Here is a 20,528-nt window from a genome sequence, read left to right as displayed (position 1 = left end):
ACCTGAGCTCAAAGAAAAATTAAATATTTTCTATTGTTATATTAAATTAATAAACTATACCAATATAAAAGTCAATTTTTTAAAATATTTGTTTTTTTTTAAGTAAAAACCCGTGTTTTTAAAGAAAAAAATAGGAATTTCTTTGGGCTAAAGTACATTTTTTGGGCTAAGGTTCATTTTCCCTTCTGTAGTTTAAAAGTGACTCAAATAGTATTTAATACATCAAATATTTATTTATAATTAAAAAAACATTTAAATTAGTTATTCAAACTATACAAGTTAATATTTAAAACTTACTCTATTTTTATATTAGAGCGGAATTTTTTTATTTAATCAAATGTAAGTCGATCATCATTTGTTGCTCTAATATAAAGTTATTGTTTTTTAATTAATTATTTTTATTACAATTTACTTATATAAACTTTCGATTTTTGTATCGGTGAAAACCAAAAAAAACTTGAACAAAAAAATACTTCACACCCCACATTAAAACTCCAATGCAAGTAAAAACACCAAGACCGGTTGCGCCATTTAGAAAACAACAAGAGACTATTCGGCAACAACACAGTGCCCCTCCATCACTTCCTAAACGGTCGCAACAACTTGTTGAACAACAAATATCCGACCCACAATGTGACAAATTGTCGAGATCTGAAAATTATGAAAAAACGGATACGACCGAAAGTTTTGAAAAACTAGAAAAAAAACCACGGGCACTTCCTTCACTTCCCGCAAAGGTAAATACAGACAAACTCTCGAAATTGATAACCAAAGGGTTTAAAGAACAACAAGAACGTTTTGACAAAACATCACCAAAAACACCGGAACGCCAAGAAAACGTAAAAATTGACAAACAAGACGAAACACAACCAATTAAAAATCCAACAAACCCTAAAATCGCTCTGAAACTTCCAGAAACCCCCGAAAATCTTCCAAAAAGTGAAAAACAAGAAAAACTTGAAAAAGTTTTGTCGCAAGGTTTTTGCGACAAAAATGTGTCAAAACCTGAAAAAAAATCCACGAAATCGCAACTTCCAGAAACGCAAGAAAAACTTGAGAAAATTTTGTCACAAAGTCTTTGCGACAAAAATTCCACTGAAAATTACGAAAAGAAAAACAATTCCAATTATTGCGGTAAAATTGTGTTAAAAACTGAAAAAAATATGACAAAACAAGAGAAACCGAAAGTGGTACGGGACTCTTCATTTCCATTTTTAGATTTTACAATAAAACGAGAGAAAGATCCAGAAAAATATCGCCAGTCGGTTTATAGTCGTGAGAACACTATTGTTTATACCGCACAAAATGTAAAAATAATACCATCAAATCATTTTATCGTCGAAGGGGATTTCTTCGTTGTTTTAAAGTCCGAACATTTCTTCCTTCGCTTTTCCCCTAATCTCATTAAACCAACTTTCGACTCCGTTTTGAACTTCTTTAAAAAGGCGGAGATCCCAGAAATAGACTTGGACGAGTATAAGATGGTCTGTTGCCTCACAGAGATCTCAAAAATATTAAGAGGAAAAGATGCACAACAAAAACACGACTTTGTCACGTTAGTACCTGCTCGAGTGCTGCCGTTTGTGATTCCTAAGTACTTCTTTTTGTCGCAAGATGTCGACCGTCTTGTAGATCTCATAAAAGAAATCATTTTTGTGAAAACCGAAAATGACGAATTGGTCCTCACCACGTCGTTCCTCCCAAAACATTTTAATGAAAAACAAACAGAAACATTTCAGTATATGGCAAAAGTCAATGCGGACGAAAGAACTTTAAAACGAAGAAATCAGTGGAAACAAAAACGATTTGAAACCGCAAAAAAGGAAATCGCAAAGAAAAATCCCGTTTTGGAAAAAGACGAGAAAATCCAAAAAAACTTTTTTGACGAAATGAAAAGGGCGGGATTGTTTGAAAATGAGCCTTCAGTGACATCAGATATGCCTAAGATTTTTCAGACAAATGACGAGATTGTTTTGGGGAAGATTTTGGCAAAAATTCGGGAGATTGAAATTGGTGGAAAGAAGGAAATAATTGAACCTGAATACAACCAGAACCTTGAAAATGTTGACAGATCAGCACAATCTATGGACGAAATGGTTCGGACGCGTCTTGTGTTGTTTGGTTCATCCAACGAGGCGCGTTGGGAATCTTGGAAATTTTGTTTTGGGTTGTCAAATTCGCCTGTTTCGATCTCAAAAATGACTGAAGAATATACACAATTAAATTTGATTATATCTTTGATCCTTCCAGTCCAATTGTCAAATTGGTCTGTACTCTCAACTACCATCGATCAAATTGATAAAGATTTAAAACGTGTAGACTACACTTCCCTTACCAAAATTTGGGGACAAGACGCAAAACCAGTTCTTCGACGATTATTATTGGCTTATAGTATATATAACTATAATATAGGATATGTCCAAGGCGAAGTTTGTTAGTTATTTTATTATTATTTTTACTATATTTAAATAATCTAACATTAATACTATTTATTATAGTTTTTTGGTTTATATATATTAAATATTAAATATTAATTATAATTAATTCAATTTGTTGATACTATTTAAACTATATTAATAATAATTTTATTATTATGTTAATTTTTGAAAAATTTTGAATTTTTATTTTTCGTTGTATTAACACGTTTTATTTATTTATAGTATGATATAGTATAAATTGTATAATTTAAAATTAACTGTATTTAATTATTTATATAATACATTGTTTTAAATATTTTTTGTAGTTGTTATAGTTTATTATTAATATTTTTTTAAATAATAATAATAATTACCCAAAATAGTAATTATAATAATAGTAATAGTAATAAATAGCATGACATTGTGATTGGTTTGATGGAGATTGGTCGGAACGAGGTTGAGATTTTTTACGTTTTTTCGAAAGTGATGGAAATGGTGGAACGCGAGTTTGAGTGCCCGAAAAGTGCCGAGTTTGACCGGCGATTAATGCCGATAATATCCTATTTAGATGACGAGCTTGGCAAATATTTACATGATAAAAACATTTCGATGTATTTTGTGTATCAGTGGCTTGCGTTGCTTTTTAAACGGGATTTTGGTGGTGAAATCTATGAACTGTGGGATGCTATTTTTGCATATCCCAAACATAAGTTGCAGTATTTTATTACTGCAATTATTATTGAAGAACAAAGGGAACATATTTTAGGAAATTTACTTGGATTTGATGAGATGAGTATGTTCTTTCAATGTTTAAGTGGATTATTTAAGGTTGATGTTAAAATAGAGGCAGACCAATTATACTACAATTTCATTGAAAACGCACCAAAGGAAGAGGTGCAGAAAGTGTTTTGTTAATTCAAATTCAGACTTCTTCTGTTTGTTCATTCCTCACACATCAATCTGATACTCTAACTATATTTTATTTATTAATTTACTATTAATTATAGTTGTTTTGTTTCCACCACTTTTGTCTTTTTATTTGATAAATTATTAAATTATAATAAGATTATTAGAATAAAATCAATCTAAAAACTTTATTAATTACTTTTAGATATTTAAAGTAATTGGTGAAATTATTTTATTATTATTTATGTTATTAATTGTGTTATTAGTTATATCGTTTAAAATGTAGTTATTTATTTATATTTATAATATCATAGTTTGGGCTTTTTTTTTCTGAAAGTTAGTAACAGTTTCATCTAAAAAAAAAAAGAAAAATAAATTGTTTTTCAATTTAATAAAAAAACCATATATTTTTATAAATAGTTTTGAGTGTTTTGTTATGAAAAATTAATTAATTATTTTTTAACTATTGAAATATACTATATTTGAATTAAAAAAAATAAATTAAGATTAGCTTTTTCCACCACTTTAACCAAAATAAAATATTTGCCGCGAATGTTATTTTAAGTAAGTCCACCATTTGGTTACTGTTTGTGCATCCACATGTCATTCACTTTCTTTTTCCATATTATTTTACCGCTCCAAATATGGATATGAAAAATAAATGGAATGTGTACATAAACAGACTGTTTGGGTGCATTTTAATGAGTCTTCTTTTCAAATCACCGTCTTTTTTTTCACTCGGTGAATTATTGGCATTTCATTAATTGTAAAACCATTAAAAATATTTACTAAAATTTTCATTTACTATAATTTTAAATTGTATATAATTTAAAATAGTAAAAATTTTTTTATTTTTAGAGGCGATGGTCAATGGAAGTTTTTTATTAGAAGTTCTCAAAAATAAAAAATATAAACAATTTGTAAAGAAATACGAATAACTTTTCATTGTAGTATATAACTTCATTAATAAATAACTTCAATTCATAAAGTTAAATGCCAATATATAAACAGAACAAGTATTAACATTACAACAGTTTTTAATGAGAATTTTACTTATCACAGCACTTCTTTCTTTGTGTCTTGCTTTTGAAGATTCTCAAAACATCCCACCAAAACCAAATATCGCTCATAGTTGTCAAAAACAAGAACCTTCTTTAGTGGATATGCTCAAAATGTTAATTAAAAACGACCCATCACTCTTAGAAACTGGTGTGAAGAGTGTTATAAATAAAATGGCCCAAGATTCAATTAAAGACCTCATGCAAGGAAATAAAAAACGGGCTGGGGAAGATCCTTTTGGTGAATATGTCAAAACTGCAGTTGTCAAAATAATGCTGGAACAAGCAAAAGCTCATCCTGAGGCTGTTGATGCTTCTTTGTTTAAACAAGGTCAACCCAACAAGAACGCTCCTGATAACACTGATAAAAAATGAACAGTAATTTAATTGAATTGTTCTTTTTATTGATATTCAAATTATTTAGTTCTTTTCATGTCCACAATAAATAAAAAAATAATGTTATTAAACTGTATTAATAATATTAATTTTAAATAATTAAAATTATAGTACACTTTGTAAAATGGTTTTGATTTATTAAATATTTTTTAACTACCCCAAATACAGTCAATATTCGATATAAGGATTTATTCGATATAGGAGAAAAATAAGAGGAAGCCCTTATATCGAATAATAACTGTACTATTTTTAATCCTTTTACGAAAGTTGAAAACAAAACTATTTTCTTATAAAAATTCAAAGAAAAAACGTGTTGGTTACACTCAACATTCAATAAAATAAGAATAAAAAATAAGAAATAAATAGTTTTTGTGTTTCAAAAACTGTATCATGTAAATTATCAGAGATTCAACACTATTAAAGTAATTCTAGATTTTACTATACCTCGAGATGTGGTGATCAAATCCTTATTTTAGACTCATATAAAGTCCTATTATAAGTATATTACTAGGTTTTTGTTATGTTCGATTCCGAGGTATAAAATCTACACAATTAAACTTCTTTTTTTTAGTATTCTTTTTGTACTTCTTTCTTTTAAATAAGCTGTTATTTTTCCTCTTCACCTTAAAAAAAAGAAGTACAAAAAGAATATTTTACTAAAAAAAACGAATTGTATTGTTTTAAGAATATCTTCTAAGTTAATAATCCCAGAAATCCTTTTCTGAGGAAAAGCCGCAAAAATCCATACTTCTATTTTATCGGAAATTTTTGTTTTTACTATCTTATGTTTAAAACAGTAAATAACAAAAAATAATAAATTCTCTTACCTATAAAAATCACCATAAAAAGAAAATATCTTCAAAACAATCAACAAAACTTAAAAATTCGTTTCTGGTTTTCAACCAAAACTTTTCCTTCTCATACGAATACTCAACCCATACGAATAGTTACTTTTATTATTAGTTACTACTATTTTTCGTTTGTTTTACTCGACCTTTTGCCAAAAAAAAGTTTTCAAACAATTGTTGTTGGAAAAAGAGGAGGGATGTTTAAAAAGCCCATTTCAATCTTTAAATTGAAATGTCGACTTACTCGCGAGCCAAAACGACTATTCTCACGCAATCTTCGCCTTCTTTGGACCCTGAGGCAATCAAACCGTCATTAACTGATCGGTTCAAGAGCCAGCATTTCTCCCCATTTGTGTCTCTATCAAATTTAAAAAACAGTTTTAAAAAGGAGAAGACTTCAATCTCCTCTTCAGAAAACAGTGAATCAAATCTTCCAGATAATAAAATTAAGAGAAACAGTTCAGATTATGACGTGACTCTCAAAAAATCTCAAAAGATGTCGCAAAAGAGAAAAATGACAACAATGGAAGTCGAGCCAAAATTCAATAAATTGGAAAAGGTCGAGACTTCTCACACACAACAAAAAAATGAAATCACAAAACTCACTCCCTCACAAACTACTTTCGTCAAGCCTAAAGTACCTCCACTCCTCCTCAGAAGTGAAAATTTGGAAAACTCAAAAATGTCGTCCGGCGCTAAAACAGATAGACCAGCAAGTTCTATTGGCTCTCATGCCGCTTCTTCTCTGTCTTTCTCGTCTTTCACGGCACACACAAGATCGTCTCTCATTATCCAAGACACCTTTGCCTCGAGGGAGTCTAGCCCACCAACTACAACTCCTTGGTCTAACTTATTGCCAGTCCACGCCAGACTCTCAAACTTCAAATTCGAAGAAGTGAAGCGCTTGAAGATCGGCGGGATGACTTCTCGAAGTCGTTTCGAGTCAAACGTGAAGGGTGTGAAAGTCCCATTAATAAAGTACCCCGAGATCGCAGAGTCGGACGCCTTTGAGTGTGGCGACGAAACCATTTTTGAAACTGACAAGCGATACAACAGATGTACCTTCATTGTCGGATTCTCTTGCTTGAAACCCGCCAGAAAAAAAGAGGTGGCTATCAACTCTTTCGCCACAGATGGAGATGTGGTCTGTTTTATGGCTTAGTGCTGTATCCTATACTATATTACTAATTATATTATTACTTTTCGTTCAGTTTCTAACAAAGGAATACACTTCCTTTGCTAAAAACCAACAACACAACAGTCACTTACTCATCTTCATTCCCTTCTTCGCTCTCTTCCTTCCTCTGGTTTCTCTTTTTGCTTCTCCTGTCGGACTTCTTCTTCCTTTTCGTTTCGACTATTTCTTTATCCTTGTCCTTCTCTTTGTCTTTTCGCGGTTTCGTCTCCTTTTTCTCAACAACTTTAGCTTCCACTGCTTTAGTCCTTCTTGGGACTTTATCAAAGTCCTCGTCGTCGATGAATTCATCGTCCTTTTCATACCCAAATCGAGTTTGTTTTTTCGACTGGACAAATATCTTCTGCTGCAGACTGTCGAGTGTGTCCGTATAGACATTTTTCTTCATTTTTGCTTTATTTTCCGCGTGTTCCAACTCCTTTTCCGCATTCAATTCTTCCGCCTTTCCAGTCAAATCTTCTTCTTTGTTGTTCTCAGTGGTTTCTTCTGTCGTTTTTCCTTCGTCAGAGTCATTGCTGTTGGCTTCCACGTTTGTTTCAGCAACTTCCTTCCTGATGACCTCTTTCCAGTTTTCACCATACATCTCTTTGTTCTTCGACTCTAGCCACTCAGTAAATGGCTTGTCAGGGTTGAAAACATTACTCCCTTCTTTTAACACAAAAGTGGTTGTAAAGATGTCAGTGTCAAGCTGTTGGAGTTCGTCAATATCAACCGCCTCTGTGTCTGTTTCTTCACTTTCTTCCTCCATTTTTTTGGCTTCTTCTGTCTTCTCGTTCCAATGGGTTTCAATCTCTCTCTCATTTTGTTCATTGCTCGTTCCATCTTCGTTTTCTTTTTTATTTTCTTTTTTTACTTCTTCTTTTTTATCTTCCTCTTTTTGTTCATCTTTTTGTTCACTTTTGTTATTTTCGGTATTTGTTTCTTTTTTATCTTCTTTTTCTTCCTTTTTTCCGGGTTCTTCCTCCATTTTAGAACTAGTTGTTTCTTCAACTTGAGTTTTTATTTCCAAGATCATCGATGGCGGAATGAGCGGTTCATCTGTTTTTTTTATTTCCTCATTCGTGGGTTGTGTTTCAATCTCTTTCACCTTTTGTTCATTGCTCGTTCCACCACAATTTTCTTTTTCTTCATTTTCCTCTTTTTTTTCGTCTTTTTGTTCACTTTTTTTATTTTCTATATTTTTTTCTTCACATTTAACTTCGACTTTTTCATCAACCAAAGTTTCAGTTTTTTCGGTTTTTTCAATTTTTTGTTCAATTGGTAACTGTTTCTCCGTTTGTGTTAAAAGTGGCGACTGTTTTCCATTATTTTCATTTTGTTCTTTTTTGATTTCCAAGATCTGAACTGTCGGAATAAGCGGGGTGTCTTCTTTTGTTTTTTTCGGGGATTTTCCAAACCTCAATTTGGGGGTTATAGCTTTTTCAACTTTCTCTTTTTTGGCTTTTTTCGTCCGTTTTTTTCTTGTTTTTTTTCCTACATGTTTTTCTTCTTTTTCCTCAGTTGTTTCTTGTGTTGGTTGTTCTTCAAAATTTTTTTCTATTGTAATTTTGAGTTCTTTAGTCACATGAATAACATTTTCGTTTTTGTTGTTGTTTTGTTTTTTGTTTGGTATTTCTTTTTTTTCTCTTTTTTGTTGATCAACAACGTTGAGATGATTTGTTATTTGTTGTGCCGAAGTGTTGTCTAAATTTCCCAAACCCGCAATCACTTTTGTAGTTTCTACATTTTCGCAATTTTCGTTTCGGATCTCGAAATTTGGTGGAACGATAGTAGATGGTATATTATTTTGTTTAGGAAATGATGAAACGGCATTTTGGTATTCAGTTTGTAGACCTGTAGAAATTTGTGTGAATATCTCTGGCTGTTTAAAAGATTCGTTTTGGACAGCCTGGATGTTTCCTTCAGAATTCATAAAGTGTTGAAAAGGAAGTGGATTCGATGTTGGTGAAAATTTTGGACCATTTAATACTGAAATTTCGGGAATTGATGAGTATAGTTCTTGGCTCACTCGTTTTTTAGTTGTCAAAGAGTCTGTCAAGTCACAATCTCGTTTGCGATCAATAAAACTATCTTCGTTTTGGGTAGGATAGTTTTCCATTAACTATTATTTAGTTTTGGTTGTAAATAATTTTTTTTTCAATATTTTATTATACAATTTCATATAGTTAAATTAGTTTTAGTCGATATAAAAATATAATTAATAAACTAAAATATTTTGTTTACATTTTTTATAATATGTATTCAAACAAACTATTATGAATCGGGGCAGACCTTTCCCACCCTCACCCCGTTTACCAAAATAAAATATTTGCCGCGAGTGTTTTTTGAAGGAAGTCCACTTTTCAGCCACTGTTTGTGCGTCCCCATGTCGCCCACTTTCCTTGTCCGTACTGTGTGGACGCGGATGGTTCCCCCCCGCTTGCGGGGGGGTCAGGGGGGATCCGCGCCAAGGGAGGACTTGGAAAGTGGGTGAACGGTGCACAAACAGACTGTTTGAGTGTGTCTTCAGAGCCTTCTTTTCAATGCTCCGTCTCACTCGGTTTCCACTGACTCGAGGTGATTTTTCGGCATTTCTTGAATTCGGGAACCAGACCTAATATTATCCAAAACGCCCATTTACTATAATTATAATTATAATTATAATTATAATTATAATTATAATTATAAAATTATAAAATATAGTAAATTAATTCTATATTTAGACGGGGTGAGGGTGGGAAAGGTCTGCCCCATTATGAATCTAATAATTTTGATATTTTGAGTTTATCACAAATATCAAATTACATTTCATTCAATTTTTTTAAAATTTTTTGTTATAGTTATTTTTAATACAAGATACTTACTATTTAATTATAAAAAAATAAAAATAAAATTATTTATTTAAAAATATTATAATAAAGTTTATAATAAAATATAATACATATCAGAAATCAATAAATTATTATAATTATAATAATATTATGGTACAATAACAATAATCCAAAAAAAAAATGACTTCTCGAACGATTCGAATTTCTCAAAAATTCAAAATGCACTTTTTTGAAAATAGTAAAGATGCAGTAAATGGACCTTTACAAATTAGCAAATCAAAATAAGGAAATCTATTCCAAGTTTTTTTCTTTGTAAAACATTATCAATAAAAATGAACTAATAAATCGGGCACTTTTTAAATTAAAAATTAAACAAATTCTTTCCAAAAAAAAAATATTATTTTTTTGCATCTTTTTGAAGACAAACTATTGTAAAAAAATTAATAATTTTTAAATAGTAAAAGAAATTAGACGAAAACACCTGTTCGAAGGATTTTTTAATTCTTTTTGAAATTCGATGGAGGAATTTTTGACCTTTACGGAATTTGTCAGATATAAAAGGCGCTAACTGGACTGCAATATTCACAATGAGCATCCAAGCCAAGTTAGACGCACTTATTAAGCCACATGGAGGCAAATTAGTGAAAACCCTGAAGTATGGAGCAGAGAAGGAGGACTTACTCAAAGCTGCTGAAACACTTCCCAAGCTTGACATATCATCTCGTGAATTTGGTGATTTAGTTATGATGGGTTTGTACTTTATTTGTATTATATATTATTTATTAAGATATGAAGTGTATCGAATATTTTGAGACTCCAGACACTACCATATGAATATATATAAACATATTTATATACAAACACATACACAGTGATCTACAAATTGTTACCAATAATTTATAACACATTCAATTACCTTCTATGGCTATTATTATATTCTCTAATATTCAAACCTTATTCAACTTACATATACACTGTCATTCAATATACAATAATAACTCTAATATAGTAATTATAGTAATATTACTAAAAACAATAATAACACAATAGGTATTGGAGGATTTTCCCCACTTGATGGTTTCATGAGTCGTGCTGACTGGTACAGTGTCTGCAAGAACTTTACCTTAGCGGACGGGACTTTTTGGCCTATTCCAATCACGATGTCTGTCTCTGAAGAAGATGCACGTAAGCTTCGCCGTGGACAAAAGGTCGCCTTATCTTACAAGAAAGATGTCCAGCCCATTTCTGGGACTATAGCAGTCGATGAAATTTATGAGATGACAAAGAAAGACAAAGAGATGGAGTGCAAGGACATCTTCACGACATTAGACAAAGATCATCCTGGTGTGAAGAAAGTGATGGAGCAGAAGCCCTTCAATGTTTCTGGTAAAGTGGTGACTTTATCTGAAGGGGAATTCCCGACGAAGTATGCCGGGATCTACATGACCCCTGAAGAGAGTCGTATGAACTTTGCGAAGAAAGGATGGAAGACAATCGCAGCACTTCAATTAAGAAATCCGATGCACAGAAGTCATGAGTTCTTAGCCAAAATAGCTGTAGAAGTCTGTGATGGAGTCTTCATTCATTCATTAGTTGGTAACTTGAAGCCTGGAGATATCCCTGCTGAAGTTAGAGTAAAGTGTATTGATGCTTTGGTAGACAAGTACTTTGTCAAGAAGAATGTCTTACAAGGAGGATATCCACTTGATATGAGATATGGTGGACCACGTGAAGCTTTACTTCATGCTACTTTCAGACAGAACTACGGATGCACTCATATGATCATTGGAAGAGATCACGCTGGTGTCGGTGACTATTATGGACCTTTTGATGCACAGAAGATCTTCGATAAGATCCCACAGAATAAAGACCCAAAGAAGAGATTACTCACTCAACCGATGAAAATCGATTGGACTTTCTATTGCCATAAATGCGACGGAATGGCATCTCTGAGAACTTGCCCTCATACTAAGAAGGACAGAGTCATTGTCTCGGGAACTATGGTCAGAAAGATGCTCTCTGAAGGGAAGAAATTGCCAGACCACTTCGGACGCGATGAGTCTCTTAAAATCTTGAGCGAATACTACCAACACCTCGATAAGAGCAAGAGAGTCACTATTAAACTCCAGAAGTTCGCTACCGGGTCGGCTATGAACTAAAAAACTTCGAATTTTTCTTGTTTTTTCAATCATTTTTTATCGCAAAAGTAATTTACAACAGGTAAATTTTTTATCGCATTGATTTCAGAATTTAATAAATTTGTGCTAATATCTTAGACATTGAAGAAAAATTCCAGCCTAAAACAAAATCAAATGAATAAGATTTGTATTATTATTATAGTAAATGTATAGTAAATATATAATAAAAGTATTAAATTGAATATTTGAAATACTGTATAGTTTAAAATGGTTTTGATAATAATAAAATAAATACCAAACATCAATAGAAAAAGACCAACATGACGCAACTTTTAAAAAAGAACTGACATTAGAAGGATAAAATAATATTGTATCAATGTGAATAGTAAAAAAATAGTAAAAAAGGAATATTTGTTGATTTAGATAAATGTATAAAGTGTGTCCATATAGTTATTATTTAGTTATACAACAAGTAATGTTTTGTTGATAAAGACAATTTGATTAATCACAAAATAACATTTTTATAATAGACTGAGTTAAAAAGAACAGACAATCGAATTCAATGAATTTAAAAACAGCTAGATTTTTGGATTTTTATAATAGTAAATTTTTTCTCAAAAACAATTGACATCTTTTTCATTGTTACCATTGACATTGATGTTGACGTTTATATTTATCAGATTGTATAATTATGTTGTTGTAGTTAAAGGTATACAATCATTAATTGTATACCTTTTCATTTATTTTCAATCTATGTTTAAAAACGTGTCATTGAATAACTGATGCAAACATTTGAAATACATATTGACTCCTTCTTCAAGTTTTTTTTTGCAAGAAATTCTGATATTTTTTCTCATATTACACTTAATTAAACAAATGTTATAATAAAATATATAAATGATATAATTAATAAATTGTTTGACGTATTACTTAAAAACTCTATTATTTAAAATTATAAAAAACTCGTTTTTTCTTCAGACTTTTGTTAATTTGGTTTGGTTTTTATTATCTCGACAATCATTATATTAAGTTCTAAAACCAATTCAATAATTTTTATTTTGTTGTTATTTCTAAAACACTGACACTATTTGCAAATGTCAGTGTTTTAGGCCTATTTCACAATAAAAAACATGAAATATGGCATGAAGAACATCATTAATAACGAGAATTAAAAACAATGTTGTTAAATGTCCTATCAAAGCCAAAATGTATCATCACACCCAACATTTTTAAATATTAAATGAATTTTGAACGACTATTTACATATAAATGGAACAATCAACACTTTGTAAGACACTTTATGATAAATTGAAAAAAGATGATGGGTCAGTCGAAGTAATACCTTTAATAGACGGAATCTTGGAGGAAGAGAGCAAGATCAACACCAACCAAACAGAAGAATATAAAAAGAAGGCAAAAGAGACATTGAAAGAGATAGCTTGCATATCACAAGGATATGAAGACAACAAAATTATGAATAAAAATGATGCACAAGATTTTGTGGGGTATGTCGATGCAGTTCGGACTTTTCAAAGTGCCAAGACTGAGTTGATGACACCACACTTCGGTTGTTTCTGTGATCCAAACATAATGCTGCGAAATTCGGACCTTATAAAGTTCTTAGATGGATGGATTGGGTTTGGAGAGAAGTACACGTTCAATAAAATTGATAAAGAACATAAAGGGTATATCACTGTCGACCAATTTGTTCACGCCAAAACGTTCCTTTGGAATAAAGAAGAGAAGAAGAGTCAAATAGAGGAATTGAGGATAAAGACAGAAGAAAAACAAAAAGAAAAAGGGGGCAAAATAACACTCGAGGACTTCATCAATTTAAGTGATTAATTTCCTATGACTTGTATTTGTTATACGTTTCGATTGTATTTTATAAATATAGGAGGTGGGTTTAAAACGAATGAATAAAGAAGTGATATAAGAAATGATAAATTAATTAAACAAATTAGTTGGCAGTGACGACTTCTTCTTTGAGTTCGTCTTCTTTGACTTCTTGTTTGAGTTTTCTGTTGATTATCCACTTTCGCAAGACCATCACTGAAGCAATAAGTGCAGACAACACGACTAAGACTGCAAACACAATGCCCCAAATAAGAACAGTCGCAAGCGTGTAATTTGCTTTGTTGTAATTTGCCTTCCACGCGTCGTCAGCAAGAGCTGAAGCAATAAAGAAGATGACAAAGAGCATTGTTGAGTGAATGGATATCCAAGTTCACTCCTTTTATACTGTTGTTTACTTTTTGAAATACAAAATGAAATGTTCCAGCTCTCAGAGAATGTTTCGTCGTCTGTTTTGTCTTGTCAATGTGACGACACACCCGCCAAAAGAGGTCATCCAAGCCTGTTCTTTGAAAAAAACATTCGACAAAGCAATACTTCCATACTTTGTGTTAAGCAATAACTGCTTTGTAGTAACAATTTTACTATTTTATATTGTAAAAATATAAAATAAATTAAAATAGTGTTCGTTTTAGTTGAAAAACGCAGAGTCACTTCGAGCATTTCGTTCGTTTCGTCTTGTAAGTTGATATATTCTCGTTTTCTTTTTTTCGTTTTAAATACAATAATAGCATGGAAAATAGCCTACAAACCGGGACTTTTAATGTTTAAATGCTTTATTGTTATTTTTTTTTGACTTATCAGAAAATTTCAGTCTTATTTTAACTGATTTTGAACTTCAAAAAATTGTGTTGTCATCATTATCTATATTTATAAAATTGTTTCGTTTAGAAATATCAAAATTCATAATTTAAAACAAAAAGACATTTTTCTTAATTTGAACAATAGAACTTTCTTATGAATTTGATATGATTTTCAAACATATAAAATGTTACGACTTTCATTGTATTTAACTTATCATAAAAATATAGTTAAATTGTCAATTTAACAAGTCTTGTAACAACTCCATTATATTATCAAAAAGTTGATTGATTTGTGTTTAAACTTTTCGTACACTAAACGTTATTAAATACTTTTCATCTATAATTTTCAGGAATAATGATAATTGATAACACCACAAGTTAATAAACAAATTATCATTTTTTAAATGTATCAAAAACGACAACGGCAGGATTTGAACCTACGCCTCAAATGAGAAATGATTTCGAGTCATACGCCTTAGACCACTCGGCCACGTTGTCTTCCTGTTTTAAAATACACATTTAACATTTAAATGTTATACCATTTTTGATTATAATTGGTATTATATTCAACATGAAAAAAATGAATGAATATGCTTTGTGCTTATATTTCAAGTAACTTTTTAAATGAACTTAACTTTCATGGTATTACAAATTCAAAGTCACTTCACAATAAAAGGTTCTTTTTAAAACTATTACAACAACGATATATTTAATGAAATATTTTAACTTATAAAATTATTAAATGATTATATTGTTGAACATTCTTTATACTTTCTAAAAATGTCGTTGTGTAAAATGAGAGTGTCATATTTTTTGTATTTAATCATTAAGATCACCAATTTCATTTATATTCATTGTAACATAAATCTAAACAACAAATAGATAATATTAATCTTAACTTTGAACACTCTAATTATTTTAATAATATAAATAAGTGTATTTCAAATGTTAAATATATGATATGTAAAAGTTATTAACACTCATTTTATCAAAGTGCACACCTTCTTTTCACTATATATATACCATATATACTTAATTCCAAAAATCGGAATAAAAACCATTCGGGTTAGCGATTTGGCACCCACACCCATGCACATAACTTACATAAATTATTTTTAGAACTAAAACAGTTTGAAAACTTATTGTTATTTGTTTTTTTTAAATAATAATATGTAAATAGAATAATTAGTTTTTAAGATTTTATTTTATAATAAACTATAATATAATAAATATTTTTTATTGAACTGTTTATTAACTAACTATACCAAGGTAAATACGACATGTTTAAAGGATTAGAACATTCACACAACAAAATTTCAATTAAAAAGAAATACAACACACTCAGTTTGATCGTGACACGTGTTGTTTATCAAAAAACATGTTTAAGAACAATATTTTGTCAATTGAATTATCTTTAAACAAAAATATAAACATTCAATTCAAAACGTGAATAATGACACTCGTTTTGAAGATAAAAGACTTGTTTTAAATACGTTTAAACCACTTTTCAAGTTATTTGTTTTTTTACTATAATAACGTCTTGTTAAAACATTACTACAGTGGGTAAAACCTTTTCTGTCTTTTTGACAACTTCCACTTGACTTTATAGATTTTAATAATATAAATATAATAAAATGTAATGTATTGTTTACCATGAAGACTGATAATGTCTCGTGGAAATTTTTTCTGTCTGAAATAATAATTTGTATTATACATGTAATTACAATTTTATTATTTTGAACTAATAACAAACAAAAAATTGTTAATAAGACGGAAGCAGTTTTTTATTGCCCTATACGTCATATTAATATCAATTTTTATAGATATAGTTTTAACTATGTTACAATACTTATTTTGATTAAAATATATAGATCATCTTGTCAAATAAAATGTCAACATACGATCATTTAAGGTTTTGGTTCGATTCTTTTTGGACACGTTTTGGCGTAATGACCTGGTTGTTTACAAACGAAGCAATATCGATGTTTTTTGGATATTCCGACACATTTGTTATGTGGCTTTTTCATGCCTTCTGTATATTCAACTACGGTTGATGGCTTTATTTGTCTTATTTGACTAATCTTTTGGGGGTCGGTAAGGCCTTCAATTACAAAGCTTTCCGTTACTGTTACTTTTTCACAACCGAAGTCAACAACAGATTCACACGTTTTTGTAACAGAAACACGATGAAGGTTTTTGATTTCTTCACATCCACTACTTTCTTCTATTTGTAACTTTTCTCCCTCGAATAATTTTACGACGCTTTCAACAATGTGTGGGTTTGATTTAACATTTGGATAGTATTTCTCCAACAACATAATGTAATCATTAAACCTGACTATTTCAAGTTGTTTGGGTTCAACAACAATTGAAACGTGTGTTGAAATTTCATTGAAAAGTTTTGTACAATTTGGTTTAAAAAGTTCAATAGGAATTTTTTTTCATGGAGTTAATATAAAGGCTAACAATATGAGTACAAGGGAAACCAGATGTGGAATATACGAAGCATGAACATCCGTTGAAATTTGTCACGTGAGGTAGTGAATCGTAATAATCCATCACATATTTCGATTTAGTTGCATCAATAACATTTAAGACTCTTTTTATTGTAACTGATGTCATCTTTCTAATAACATCTTCATTGAAAAACTGAATTAACAGTTCTACATCTCTTTTTTGAAGATCCCCAAGACTGGATCTTGATTCTAGATCTTTCGAACAACTTAAAACAATGCTAACTATCTCGTCGAGTCGTGGTTGTTTGTGTTCAATTCTTCTTTTCAGCCATCCGAAGAACCCCTCGATCCCATTTGATGTTGAATTTCTTGTTTTTGTTAGAGTAATACTTGGTAGCCACGACTCCGCGCATGCCAACAAATCCTTGATCATTCTGGATTTAGTTGGAATAGTAGTATTGGAGTTGTCATTCAGTTCAATTATAGTTTCAATAAGTTGAGTTACCGTGTCCATAATATAATTTCCTTCGATATTTTCTTTTTCTTTAATGTGTTTTTCGATTGGAATATCACTGTTCTCAAAGGCAAGTTCTGTTAAATAGTTCAAAAAGTCTTCTTCGTTTCCTTGATGACGTATAATTACTTTCTTGAAAAGACCAACAATTGGATGATTTCTACCAAAAGCAGTTATCAAGTTTCTCTTGATGTGTCTGACACAATACACAATATCTATATTGGTGAACACTTTTTTGAGTGCAAAAGTTTGACTTTTACAGCGATCACAAATGAACACTTTGGGGTTGACAAACTTTTGACAAAATTAAAGATAAGTTCAAAAAAGGAAGTTGTTCCATTTTGCATAACAGCAAAAAAGACGCAATGTGAATGACCTTTTGAATCTATATATACTCCCACAGAGAGTGGCAACCCAAATTGGTTCGTACCACTTGTGTCATCCAGCACAACTTCGTTTATTTCTCCAATTTCACAAAGACGTATATTAACTGCTGCGCAACCCAAAAACATTCCACCCCGATTCTTAAATACAATAGTACTCCAGTCCTTTTCGCTTATTAACAACTCGGCTAATTCTTGACTTTGATTTCTGCCATTTGCATCTCTATCTTTTCTTAAAATATTTCCAATCATTTTGGAGTCAAATGACAATTTTAATTCTCTTTTTATGTTTTCAGGAGTAACTCCCAATTTGTACTTTGCTCTCATTTCTTCCATTTCACTTTCTGTAAAATATGGATAAACTCTATCGGGAAGTTTATGGAAATTGTGATTATGTAAATGGTTAATTTGTATTTCATTTACTCGTTTCTTGTCACGAGATAGAACAAGAGTCAATCTACATGGACAGCTTGTGAATACACACTTGAAAAATTGACTGGGACCTTTACAGTGACTACTAAAAGTAACAAACAAAGAAAACATACCACCCTCAAGCTTTGTTGCGGACGCCTTTTTCATTTTTTCGCTTTGAGTTGAGAAATTGTAATTTTCAAATTCAATTTTTAGTTGTTCAATGACATATTCTGGTGTTTCACAATTATTTTCTTTAACAATTTCACACTCGTCTTTATGAAACACAACTTGTGGTTTACATGAAATCATATTTTTGTAAATTATTAGATTTAAATCTAATTATTTAAAAAACAAATAACAACAAATTTTCAAACTGTTTTAGTTCTAAAAATAATTTATGTAAGTTATGTGCATGGGTGTGGGTGCCAAATCGCTAACCCTTTATTTTGCTATTTAAAATTAAAATAATTATTTTAAGAATTAAAATTACACAAATAAAATTATTCAATATTTACACAAAATAATTAAACATTTATAAATAAACAAAAATAATTAATTATCTGAATTTTTAATTTTAATAAATAAATAATTGTTATCTTGGCATTGTATCGATCTTTTGCCGAAAGAATCAACAAGATTATTAACTGTTGTCATTGGTATTGATTTACATGCACGAACCTCTTCTGTATACACTGCATCCGACGACATCATTGGGGATATTTTCATTTTTTTCATTATTCCCCACATATTTTCAATGGGATTCAAGTCCGGACTATTCCTGGCCATCCTTTAATTATTTTAACCCCATTATTTGCCAAAAAATACAAACAACTTTTTGCTCTATGAGGAGGTGTTCCATCTTGTATAAATTCAAATTTTTTCCCTCCATTTTTTCAATAGAGTCTATAAATTATTTTCTTTCCAAAGATTGACATACTCTTTTCCTCCAAATTTTCCTATGCATCTTATCAAAGAACTTTTAAAATTTTAACCAATAATTCCGAACACCATAACACTTGCTGTTTTTAGGTGAAAAAGAACAATACATCTTTTTGTTGTACATTTTGTTTTCCAAACTCTCAGTATTTTGTCATTATTATAACAAAAACGACTTTCATCAGAATAAAAAATTTTTCTTCCTCTTTTCCTTTTTAGTTTTAAGTTGTGAATTCTTTCAGTTTCTAAAATTTGCAATTGCTCTTTTACGAATGCTTTTCTTTGTTCGACGTTTCTCTTTGTCAAAAACGTACATTGTTTTTGTTTTATAAAAACCAAATTATAAACTTTTCCGGATTCTATAAAATGAGGTTGTTGACATTTTTATATTACATTTATTTTTAAGTATTTGAGTACATTTTTTTGCAACTTACACAACATTTTTATTTGTGATATTTTTAATTACTTCTTTCATGTTATCCGAGAATGATGGATTTCCTCTTTTAGTTGGTTTTATATCTGAATACTCTGATAAACATCGATAAATTCTCCCAATATCAGGACTTTGCAAGTTTGAAAAACGAAACATTTTAACAATGCTAGCTGGTCTTTTTATACCACAGTCAATACAATACTTAACATTTTCTTCAACTGTTTTTCCTGGAGACAAAATGAATTTATTTATTTTATTGTGTTCTATTTCTTTAACTTCTAAATTTGAAATTTTATCTGATATGAGTTTTAATGTTTCAGAAATATGATCTTTTTCGGTTTTGTCAAGCCTCATTCCTCCTGGTAATTGAAACGTTGTACTAACAGTAGAACTACCAATACGTACATCACATCTTATATCATCAAGTGAAAGTGGATCACTAAAGTGCTCATCCATGAATTTGAGTTTTTCATCATTGACAATATTATATATTTTCTCTTTGAATAGATCTTCTTGAATAAGTTGTTGCAAAAATACCAAGTTCATTTCTTCGAGTGTTATCTCTTTAACAATCAACATTTTATCAAGTGTTTTTTGACACCAAGCCTCATTTGTGATAATATTGAGATGAAAAAAATTAAAAGGATTTGATGTTATTTAACTTTTAAAGTCAAATAAAACAACGAATTATTTCTCTATAAAATTCGGTTATAATACAAAAATAATGATTGTTGTTTTATTTGGTTGAATTGGTATTTTTTATAACATTTTCTTTGGTTTTACCTTAATATCATAATGTATTATCTTTAAAATAATTAAATTATTGTTACAAATTTATAACATTTCAATCAACAACATTGATCAAAATTCGTTGTTTTTATACCCGCATTTTGCTTGTTAAAAACTCCCTATTATTATGAATTATTTAATTGTATTTAAATTCGGAATTATTACATTATTGAAAACA

General features: G+C 30.2%; 5 protein-coding genes across 5 annotated transcripts; 4 read left to right on the top strand and 1 right to left on the bottom strand.

Moving 5' to 3' along the window:
• Positions 1-497: 497 nt before the first annotated feature.
• EIN_523780 (hypothetical protein) lies at positions 498-3,332 on the top strand (the record flags this gene model as incomplete). Its single annotated transcript, XM_004259203.1, has 2 exons — positions 498-2,429; positions 2,832-3,332. The coding sequence occupies 2 exons, from the start codon at positions 498-500 to the stop codon at positions 3,330-3,332; spliced, it is 2,433 nt and encodes an 810-aa protein (XP_004259251.1).
• Positions 3,333-4,363: 1,031 nt separating this feature from the next.
• EIN_523770 (hypothetical protein) lies at positions 4,364-4,756 on the top strand (the record flags this gene model as incomplete). Its single annotated transcript, XM_004259202.1, has 1 exon — positions 4,364-4,756. One exon carries the CDS (start codon positions 4,364-4,366, stop codon positions 4,754-4,756), a length of 393 nt encoding a protein of 130 aa, XP_004259250.1.
• A 2,134-nt stretch (positions 4,757-6,890) lies between these two features.
• Positions 6,891-8,918, bottom strand: EIN_523760 (hypothetical protein; the record flags this gene model as incomplete). The annotated part of the gene is made up of 1 exon (XM_004259201.1): positions 6,891-8,918. One exon carries the CDS (start codon positions 8,916-8,918, stop codon positions 6,891-6,893), a length of 2,028 nt encoding a protein of 675 aa, XP_004259249.1.
• A 1,299-nt stretch (positions 8,919-10,217) lies between these two features.
• On the top strand, positions 10,218-11,789 carry EIN_523750 (sulfate adenylyltransferase, putative; the record flags this gene model as incomplete). The annotated part of the gene is made up of 2 exons (XM_004259200.1): positions 10,218-10,380; positions 10,681-11,789. 2 exons carry the CDS (start codon positions 10,218-10,220, stop codon positions 11,787-11,789), a joined length of 1,272 nt encoding a protein of 423 aa, XP_004259248.1.
• Positions 11,790-13,037: 1,248 nt separating this feature from the next.
• EIN_523740 (hypothetical protein) lies at positions 13,038-13,613 on the top strand (the record flags this gene model as incomplete). Its single annotated transcript, XM_004259199.1, has 1 exon — positions 13,038-13,613. The coding sequence occupies one exon, from the start codon at positions 13,038-13,040 to the stop codon at positions 13,611-13,613; it is 576 nt and encodes a 191-aa protein (XP_004259247.1).
• Positions 13,614-20,528: the final 6,915 nt, after the last annotated feature.

Source organism: Entamoeba invadens, assembly GCF_000330505.1.
Source record: "Entamoeba invadens IP1 unplaced genomic scaffold scaff_1105074725813, whole genome shotgun sequence".
NCBI lineage: Eukaryota > Evosea > Mastigamoebida > Endamoebidae > Entamoeba > Entamoeba invadens.
Note: the sequence above shows the minus strand (reverse complement) of the source record. Positions and strands in the feature narration are given on the sequence as shown.